The following is a 10,719-nucleotide window of genomic DNA, read 5'->3' as shown; positions in this document are numbered from 1 at the left end:
AACACTACCGGGGCCCAGTTTTTGTTCATAATGCCGCCAAAAATATTCGCAGATATGCGATTTTTGAGCATAGCGTTCGTGATGCTCAGCCACTTCGAACGGAATACTTTTTGCTTGAGAAACGTCAACATAAGTTTTTGTTTAAAATCAAGGCCCGGTCAACGTCGGTCACGTCAAGAAGGTCGTCGGAGAGCTTATGTAGCATATCATTGAACTCAGCAGCTGCCAGCTCACTAATTACCAAATAGGGTGACCAGCAGCGCACACCTAAACCGGTGAAACTTGAAATAATACGTCATCGCCCTTCCTTTTGGCCAATGACCGCTCGCGTGCTTGACTGGACAATAGGTATAGCGTCATTCTGCACCAGGAGTTGCGAAACTGCGTGGAGCGATAAGAAGTGCGTCACTGCTTTGCAAAGGTGATGTAGTAAAAAGATAGTGAGATTCTATCTGTGAGTTACATTTATGTCAAATTATGTGGGTGACGGATGATTGTAAAAGCGCAAATGGTCAAGCTACTCGCACTTGTTCCTTTGATATCGCCCAAGCTTCACACCTTTGTATCATCGCACATCACAATCAGATAAACCCATTTGCACGTCTATGTAGTGTTCATGTCTAGAGACGGTAGGCATCTACTACTCTGAACGTCTAAGCATCTTCGCTTTAAGCTTTCCCTGTGTAGGTACTCGTACTTGACTTCACCTTTTTCATTAAGCCAAATATCTTATGGTGACATTTGACGTCTAGCCAATGATTAAAACTCACCTGAACCCTTATCGCGGCATTGAAAGGTCATCATGGTGATGCCCCAGCGCGCCGCTCTCATAAGTAAACACTCGCAGCGGCTGAAATTATCCTTAACCTCATACTTATGCCTTTTGTTTTTTCTCGTAACGGGTAACGGCGCGCCCGATTAGTTTTGCAGTCGGCTGGAGAAGACCATATTTGGCCGGGGTTCCCGAGATGCTCGCCGGGCGGGCCGCGTTCCCAGGCGGTGTGCTCCTGCTGCCCGCTGACGTCCTCCTGGCCAGCGCCGATGGTTCCCGCGGCGGCCGCTCGGCGGGCCGTTAGCAGGAGGAAAACTGCCCACTGCTGCGCTGGCTGTCCACTGGTGGCCGGCCGCCACCGCGACATGACGCTCACGTGACGTCGCGTGACGGACGACCTGGCCCAGGTGACGGCCGGTGCATAAAGGGCCGCGCCGCCGTCCAGTCGGCAGTGCGGCAGCTGGCTCTGCGCGGTACGGTGCGCGGTGCTCGGGTCGTGTCCAGCGCGATCTTCGCGGCCGGCGAGATGGGACTCCCCTGGTGGCTTCTGCTGGTCTACCTGCGACACTCGGTCAAGGTGGGACCGAGCGCCTTCAACTACAATGAGACGACCCACTGGAAAGATCACTTCCCGATGTGCGGCGGACCGATGCAGTCGCCCGTTTCCCTGACGGCCACCCGCCTGGCGCTTAGCAGAACTCCCACTCTCAAGTTTGCCGATGGACTGGAGGACGGCGAGGTTGAATTTGTCAACACCGGTCGAGAGATCAAGCTGAAGCTGATGCCGAAGAACAGAAAGCTTCCGCTTCTCCATCTCATCTCGTACAGCAAGCCGACGCTCGGAATTTACACGTTCGCTCAGATGCACTTCCACTGGGGGGCCACCCCGGAGGCTCATGGCTCTGAGCACTCCATTGGAGACAAGTACACCGACGCCGAAGCTCACTTTGTCTTCTTCAACACTCGCTACGGCTCGTTCAAGGACGCCGTGCGCCATTTCGACGGTCTGCTGGTGCTGGGCGTGATGCTGGAAGGCTCCGAGAACAAAAACCAGTTCTTCTTCCCGACTCTGGGCATGGAGAAGGGCGTGCAGCATCTGGCGGTGCCGGGAGGCAAGTTCCGTGAAAAGCTGGATCTCAGCCCTGTTCAGGATCTGCTGAAGAGGGCCGTGCGGAGGTTCTACAGCTACCACGGCAGCCTGACCACGCCTCCGTGCAACCCGGTGGTGTCCTGGATGGTGTCGGCCAACCCGATGGCCATTAGCGGCGACTTCCTGCGCGCGCTGCGCGGCCGGGTGTTCGAGGACGACGATGGAAACCAGCTGCTAGTCAACAACCGTCGGCCCGTGCAGCCGACGCACGGCCGTGTCATCACGCAGCACATCAGCATCGGCGTGTAGTCTCGGTCCTGGCGGGCTGAGAGCGGCGCAGAGACGAGGAGATCGCAGCCCCGGGCTGGGAGAGTCGCAGAGTCGGCCGGGCGGGGCCGAGCGCGCCCTGCGGAGTCCACCGGCACCGGTGCTGAGCTGCAGAGGGTTGGCTCGGCCGTACCGCCCGGCTCAAATCCAAGAGGCAAACCTATCGTGCTGGCATGGTTCGTTTGCAGTCGTGTTGTTTCCGATGTGTGGCGGAGTTGATAAGGAGAGGAGGAGGAGGAGTGATGTATCGAGGGTATTTTTGTGGTGCGCATTGCATGTGTCTTCGCTAAGTCAAGTGATATTTAGTGTGACATATTTGTGTTCCAAGGACAATTTAGAGTGTGTTGTTTGATTGCCATGTTTCACTTGTGCGATAGTCATTATCATATCATCTTTTTGAGTGTTCATATCAGAGTTAACTATTGACGTGTTGCAAATACATATCAAAGTTTGCACTTCTATTGTGTAACTCAGAAACGCCGTGCAATTGATGAAACCCTCAGCCGCCTGACACCCCGAGACCACCTTTTGATGCACACGTTCCAGCAGCCTGCTCACTTGGAAGCAGAACAATCTGGGATTCAAGCTAATATGTTCAGGATTGTCCTTGGAACGTCAATGATGCAAGCATGTTACACTAATGGTCACTTGACATATGCTGCTGCTAACAAACGCGTCAAAATTGGTGGGGATTAATATAAAAAGCAATTTATTCAAAAATCCTAGTTTGGCCTTCACCAAATAACAACATCAATAGAGCTTATGAAATCATATAAACATAGTTCTTAAAGTTACATCACAAAGTAAGTTTTATTACGTAAAAGCATGAAGCACTTTCTATTGCCTTGTACATAAATGTGGCGAACACGAGCTACATGTGTTTTATTAATTATCTATTAATATTTTCTTTCCCATTTAATTGTCTGCCTATATGGTAATGAGGACGCAAAAAAGTTATATTGCCTGCACGCAATTACTATGAGTATTTAAGGTAAATATGTCAAAAAAGCTGTCAATTTTTACTAAAATAACAGAGCTGCGGCCTTTCATTTACACAAGCAAACATTTGAGGGGGACCCAATGCGAAAAAAAATAATTATGCATGGTTACATGCATTAGGAATGTATGTGACCTTCCGAACACTTGCGGCAATATGGACAAGTAGAAACATAGCCGGTGCTTTCATCAAGAACATGGTGGGTCTATGGAATCCATTAGTTTTTCTTATCGATTTCAGGTGAAAGCAGCGAAAAATAATTGTAGATACCTAGAACTACAAGCTGAAGAAAGTATGCGTATTGCGTAATGTTAGCTCGGCACATGTGTTTTTATCTTCACTGGTCTGGTGACATAAACTGACCTATGGAAAGAAGAGGATGGAGAGCCATGCCATCCCATATAGGTCAACGATAAAGTCATATTTTAAGCCTGTCCGATGGTTTAAAGTGCACAAATAAATGCGGCGCGAAACAAGCAAAGGGAATGAATAGAAAGTCAGGTAGAATCGAGAAAAAGATGACATTCAGCTGGCCAGTGCTCAGTTCAAGGTGCTAGGGTTTCACGTGCACTTTTTAATAAAAGCGCAAGAAGCTTTAAGACACACTTAGAAATCTGACTATGGTATGTGTTTTTGTCAATCGTTGCATTGAAAAAAAAACAAGGGAGTTTTGGTTTAGTACAAATCATTGAACTAGTGGTTGCAGGTTTACGCATGGTCATGATTGAATACGAGTATACGCAGGAATAGCTTTTGGCTCTTGATGCTAGTTGGTTACATTATTAGTGTTTCACTCAAGCTGATCTTTGTTTCTTAGCACTTGTGCGAAGAACATGTATTGACCAATAGACTTTGCAACCATCTGATCTTACGTAAGAGTGCATTGATTTAGGGCCATGACACATGGTAATCGATTTTTCGAGTTATCATATTTTTCTGATTGAAACTTGGGTTGAAAACAAAATCCATGTGGCCCCGAGTGTCGAGCGGGGAAGGACTGGCACAGCCGCGGCTCCGATGACTTTGGTCCGAAGCTTATCGTATAGTTTCCTGTCCGACTGTTGCTAATTGCCTCGATGGGCTCAGATGCGCCCGGTAAATTGTAGGAACAATTAGAGAGCGTATCCGTTAGAGGTTAGGGGAAGGCGTAAGTTTCCTAAGTTCAGTGAAAAATTAACAGTTGCCCTTACACCAATGCTAATCAGGATATCCTTTATCACCAAGTGAAGCCCAGCTTATATGATGACATCGTCAAATAATCTGTGTAGTTAGTTGTTAGATTTCGTGGTGCTGATAAGTCGTGTGCTCATTAGCGCGTATAACGTTTCGGCATTCCCCATTGACTGTTGGTGCATACAAGACAATGCACTATAGATACATAATTGAAAGATTGTGGAAATGAATATGCATTGCGCTTCCATGGACTGATTTACCACAATTTTCATGAACCGCACCGTGCTGATTGTGCTAAAAAAGTATCAATATGGTTAGAAATATCGAAGTGCAAGTTGGATATTCACTGATGCATACCTACGTTTAGCTGCCTAACTTTTAAATAAGACGAGCCTTAGACGTTGAAACCCGTCGTTATAAAATGTAGGCTAACTAGTGTTTCTAGTTTCATCACCGGAAGCAACACATAATTCAATTAAAGGAGAAACACACATATTTCACCAACACACTATTACGCTTACCTCACTGCATTTCCAGTAATAATAATGACAACCTGTATTGATGATGCAGTTGAATTCAGTATTCACGCCGCTAGCTACAATCATTTGTTATGGGTCTCTGAATCGATTTGATCATCACTTCATTTTCAGCCGAGATTTAACTCGTAAGGACAATCTGTGTGGTTCTCCTAAGGAGCTGTTCATGGTGTGTAGTTGCCAGTTGGGCAGTTGGCGTTTTGAAAAGTTACCGTGGGAAAACACAAATCAATTGTCACGGGATCATTCGTAATCACCATTCCCGCATGTATTGTGTACTTGTGCTGGGAGTCAGGACAGTAGACAATTCTTTTGTTTGCTAGCCGAATTTTCATTCTAAAGACACGCTATGGCGAGTTCTGACAACATCCACATATGAACAAGGCAAATTCAGGTGGGTAATGACAAGGACGATGCTGGATTTCCAGATCTATGCTCATTATACAGTTGACCGTCAGCATGACCTCTTTGATGCTCATTGCAATTACTGAACTTAAGGAATTGATGAAAAGAAGGGAAAATCTAGCTAGATAACTAAATTCCAGTCGATGAGGTTGAGGATATAGAACGAGAAACTAACGATGGATTTGAGCGAGGCTGACATGGCTGGTTTCTCAGACACAATTATGTAAGCTTACTGAATGATCAGTGTATAAGCGGTGATTAATGCAAGTTCAGTTGCATTTACCTCCGGTGAATATTGGAAATAGCGATGGGTAACCCTTGTGCACTGCATAACTACTTTTCCGGATGTATAGGAACATCTGGATGCTTAGACACCTGACGGGGAAGAGACTCCCGACGGGGATGGTCTGTGATTGGTTGGATCAGCAGCAGTCAGTTTAAGTCAGTTGAGTGGGACAGGCCGTCTCCGGGTTGGATGGGCAGTAAACTTTGGCAGCCAAAGCCTCCCGTTACCACATGCATTACACGATTGAGCCCTGAGGGATAGGTACTGCTCCTATTTGCGCTATCCGCACCGGTTATTAGGTAATTAAGCGGCAGGGTTGACTGGCGGGCACACAGCAGTGATCAAGGATAGGGCTGAATAAGTCTTGATGATTTATGTCTGAATTTTATTTGCATGAAAAGGTGACTGGCCAGTGGCCACGTACATTTTTACATAACTTTGTTTATCACTGATGCTAGTTGTATGCCGTCTTGAGTTGAGATGCTAGTTTCACTAGTTAGTTTTTCATTAGTTAGTTAGTGAAACCAACATCTGAACTCAAGGCGGGGACCAAAGTCCGACAACAGTGATACTAACACCTCGTCTCAAGCACTCCGAGGAATTATAACTTTGTTTATCTTATACCTACTTCGAAACTGCTCGAGAGCAACATCACAGCCTCACTCATGCAGTCCAGTAATATGCCTCACTCGCACCGTATACATTTGCGGTCTTACTGAGTTCAGCTCGGACCTGCTTGAGGCAGGCTCACAACGTGAGTAGGATAACTCGGTCGGTCTCTGTACAGATGATAGATAGGAATAGTTGAAAACGATAAAAATGTACTTTTACACGATAGTCTGACGCCGAAACGCAGCCGAAATAGTCGATTATAACAGCACAGCCCTTTCGATAGCAGCCCATAATGCCACCTTGCTCACCCATTCACTTCCTTGTCGCACTATTGTTGAATAGATTTGCGTTGGTTTTTGCCGAAATCGCAAAAGTATGGCCTAACCAGAACGGCTGGGCGGAGACGTCACCGCTGTCGGATCAGTGAAAAGCACGCAGACAAAGGACTCCTTCAAGGAAACTGCGGTCATTTTCCTGTCTATATGTGCTTACTTTTTAGGTTCTTCCCGCCTGCCGATCGAATGTTTGGCTTTGCGAGGTTCATTTGCAGTGCACTAGTCTGGACGCATATTGTGAAGGGAATATATGAGTTTCGGTTTCCATGACTGTTGATTGTGTTCCAACCTGTCCTGTATGTGTTAGGATTCGTCTGGTAGTGTATAAGAGTTGTGTTGAGTCGGTTGCGCCGCCGCCGCCGCCGGGAACAGTTGCTGGATCGGCTGCATGTAGTTGCTAAAGTCATGCTACCATGTCACATGAAGACATTTTAACTAAGTAAGAAATGCATTAGCTGCACCCTTTTCACGATTGCCTGCAAATCGCCAGCAGCTCACGAGGGTGTGAGGATGGAGCATCCAGGTCTTCAAATCTGTCATCACCGTATCAAATATAAGCGAGAGAAGTTTTCATTACCCAGGTTTTGGACCAAGGCATTGCAACATTTAGCACGCTTGAACATCCTTATATAACTGGGTTGAGTCAATCATCATACAAAAGTAATCAACATTCCCAATCGCCATTCGACTCTTGCTTTCAACTCCCCTCAATGTGCTTTTATTTTCTCGAACGTAATTTTCCGTCATACGCGATGCGCACAGCCTGGGCCCTGGCGAATGTGACAGATGAACGCAACCTTAGTTGAAGATGTCTCACTAAAGGTGAACGCTAGGAGTCGGTAGTCCGTTTTGGACGGCGCTAGCTGGTGCGTCGCAGGCGCGAAGAACATCAAGCAGGAAGGAAATAGGACCATGGGAGCTAAACTATCGACCGTTTACTGCCGACGGCGGGCATCAACTGCTCGAGCCTTGGCTTGCTTTATTACGCTTTTCCTTTGACAGCGTGTGGCTTTCCGCATGGCGATCATGGCTGGGACAGAAGGCAGAGCTGGTGTAATTATGCAGAGAGCTGCAAGACGCTTGGCCAATTTCTTTCCAAGAAGGTCTAGAAAATAAAGCTATGAGTTGATTGAGAAAAAAAACATTTGACTCCGCTATGATCGAGCAAATACTGACCACGTTAAACGACAAAATGTGGACCATTCTGCCTAAGCAAGTATCTTTTCCCATGGAGTGCGGCACTGGTAGTGTATTGCGTTTAACTTATAATAACCGTTTTCACGACGGCCATCTGCAGGGCATATTTTAACAAATTTTACTGCGTCCCAAAGTTGAGCAGAGGGCACGTGCTACGACTAAGGGCACAGGGCAAGGAACAGAGTAGGGCACTGAGGAGGGCAGAAGGAAGGGCACGGCAGGTTACAGGACATGGCACAGGACATTTTAGAGGGAAGGGTACAGGTCAGGGCAGATATCAGGGCACAGGTCAGGGAACCGGACAGGGCAAAGGGCAGGGACGCAGTGGGTCGATCAGCAGGGGCTACGTCCCAAGGCGAGGGGGCTGCGTCCCAAAATGGGACGCAGTAAGTGCCTTAAAATATGCCCTGGCCATCTGGTACACATTTGGTGCATGATTGGTGCAGATTAGGTGCAGAGTTGGTCAAATTAGGTTCAGTGTGTCTCTTAGTAGCGATCAGCTAGGGTTGCACTAATTGCTTATATGCCTGCTTTGTCATATTATCAGAGAGTATCATCGATTAAAACATGGAAATAACTTCATAAAATAAAGATATTTGCTGTAAAAGAGATTAGGTGCAGATTTGGTCAAATTAGGTGCACTCGCCACCCGCCGGATAGCCCGTCGTGAAAACGGCTATTATCGTGTAATAGCGGGCGGCTATAATCATGATCAGTAAAATGCTATACGATACAGAAAACGGTGAAAAATTATTATGGCAAATATTGCCTCGACATTGCTTGTACCAAACTAATACAATAGACACAATACCTGCGCTACAAAATTCTTATTATTATAGCTATTTTATATATAACATTAGGGTCACATACCTGAAATATGCTTGCCTCCTGCTGCTCAATTACCAATACACGTGGGCACAGGCCAATGCAACGTCTGAATGGCAGCCAATTGAAACAGAATCTATTGCATCCTCTGAACGCCAGTGCGTGCGTGTATGAATAATTAAGCCATTCGGCAGTTTATTGACGTACATTCGAAACCTGACAGCTGCGTGATAGATTGAGCCCGCAGACGTGCCTCCAATATACTGTCCAAATGACAATGCATCGGAACGTGTGAGAACGTCATTCATTGGTGATCGATTGGTCGGTCCACCAATCAGAAGACTGGGCTGGATAAACAAACGGTGATGTGAAGTGTCTCCGCAGGCACTCGACCCAATACCAGCTTGGAGGACGGCGGAAAGCAGAAGAGTAAGGTAGGAGCCGTTCGCGGCAGTTGGTGACAACAGTCCAGTGCTGGTGGACGTCTGCTAGTGCTACAGTCCATAGCTGGTCGCCGTCGACGACAGTTCACTTCACTGCAGCTCGCCGCGCTGGTTGTCACTTGTCGTCCACGACAGTATAACGTTGTAAGCCGTTCACAGAAGGACAGTCCAGGGCAGTACAGCGCTGGTCGCCATTCACGACAGTCCACTCCATTACCAATCGGTGATCTAACATCTCGCCACAGCAGCATGAATCGGCTGGAAGCTATTGGACCAGCAGCTCAGAACCTGTCCATGCTCGAGGGATCCTGCGGAGAAGGCCTGACGCGCGAGCTGCGAGTGACGGCCATCCACGACCCTCCGTACTTCATCATCAGTCAGCAGGAGGACGGCTCGCTGCTCTACGACGGCTACCTGTTCCAGCTGTGGCAGGTCGTGGCCAGCCAGCTGTGCCTGCGGTACCGCATGGTGCCCCTGTTGACAGGAGGTTACGGCAGTCTCGCCAAGAACGGCACCTGGGTGGGCATGGTGGGAGAGCTGGCCTACGGGCGGGCCGATGTGGCCCTCACCTGGGTGCTCTTCCGCGAGGACCGGTCTACAGTGGTGGACTACGTGGAAGCCGTCCCAGTGCAGCAGAACCAGTACACGTTCTACGTGCCTCAGAGCTCCGGAGAAGTGCCACCACTCACGCTGGACATGTATAACGCCCTGTGGCAGCCGCTGCATCTGCACGTCTGGTGGACGCTGGTCGCCTTTCTGTTCCTCATCGCTGCCGTGCTGCGTCTCTCCTGCCGCGTCGGCAGTACCACCAGCGAGACAAACCCTCAGATGACCGAGATGGGCTGGAGCGCCTGTCTGCTCGCCAGCCTCATGACGTTTGTCTCGCAGGGTTGGGCCTTTACACCCGGCTCGCCGGCCGCCCGCACCGTGGCTCTCTCCAGCTGGATGTTGGGTCTGCTCATTTACAGCACGTACACGGCCAACCTGATCTCCCACCTGACTGTCACCACGGCCGAGCGGTCCATTACCAGCCTGGAGCAGTTCTCCAAGCAGCGCGGCTGGGTACTGGCAGCGGAGCCCGGGCTAGGAGTGCTGAACGACTGGAAAACCAGCAGCAGCATCTACGAGCGGGAGCTGTTTGAACGGACTGTCACTGGGGAGGGTTACATCACGCTGGATGTCTCCAAGGAGGTGGTCCATCGCACAGTTCAACCCAAAGTTCTCACCTACATCGACATCACCAAGCTGTTCTACGCTCTGGGTACCGAGGCCTGCACTCTAGTGCCCCTGCTGGACAACCTGCCTCCCAAGGCGCGCAACTTCATGCTAGTAGCCAAAGGCCTTGACCGAGAGAGGCAAGCCATCACCAGCGCCATGATGCGGATGAAGGAAGCGGGTGTCATGCAGCGCGTGAAGCGCCAGTGGATATCGTCGGGTGACCTGTGCACGCCATCCACGGAGACGCGCTCGATGACCTTCGGTGACTTGCTGGCCGTGCTCGATCGTGCCGGCCGCGGTGACCTGCAGTGTCGCTGTGCTCGTGTTTGAGTGGGTGCGTTACGCGCTGGACGGTCGTCGGTGATGACGCGGTCTCTCTCTCTCTCTCTCTCTCTCTTCTCCCTCTCCTCTCTCTCCTCTCCTCTCTCTCTCTTCCTCTCTCTCTCCTCTCTCCTCTCTCTCTCTCTCTCCTCTCTCTCTCTCTCTCTCTCTCTCTCTCTCAT

The 10,719-nt window shown here is 49.1% G+C and overlaps 2 protein-coding genes across 2 annotated transcripts; both read left to right on the top strand.

The window, feature by feature from the left end:
• The first annotated feature begins 1,129 nt into the window (after positions 1 to 1,129).
• On the top strand, positions 1,130 to 2,909 carry LOC122370682 (carbonic anhydrase 2-like). The gene has a single exon (XM_043346503.1). It carries the CDS (start codon positions 1,299 to 1,301, stop codon positions 2,169 to 2,171), a length of 873 nt encoding a protein of 290 aa, XP_043202438.1. The 5' UTR covers positions 1,130 to 1,298; the 3' UTR covers positions 2,172 to 2,909.
• Positions 2,910 to 9,247: 6,338 nt separating this feature from the next.
• LOC122370683 (glutamate receptor 1-like) lies at positions 9,248 to 10,546 on the top strand. The gene has a single exon (XM_043346504.1). The coding sequence runs from the start codon at positions 9,248 to 9,250 to the stop codon at positions 10,544 to 10,546; it is 1,299 nt and encodes a 432-aa protein (XP_043202439.1).
• The last annotated feature ends 173 nt before the right edge of the window (positions 10,547 to 10,719 follow it).

The sequence above is a fragment of the Amphibalanus amphitrite genome, unplaced genomic scaffold (assembly GCF_019059575.1).
Source record: "Amphibalanus amphitrite isolate SeventyFive unplaced genomic scaffold, NRLGWU_Aamphi_draft 001160F_arrow, whole genome shotgun sequence".
In the NCBI taxonomy this organism is placed as follows: Eukaryota; Metazoa; Arthropoda; class Thecostraca; order Balanomorpha; family Balanidae; genus Amphibalanus; species Amphibalanus amphitrite.
This window is presented reverse-complemented; position numbering and strand designations above follow the sequence as displayed.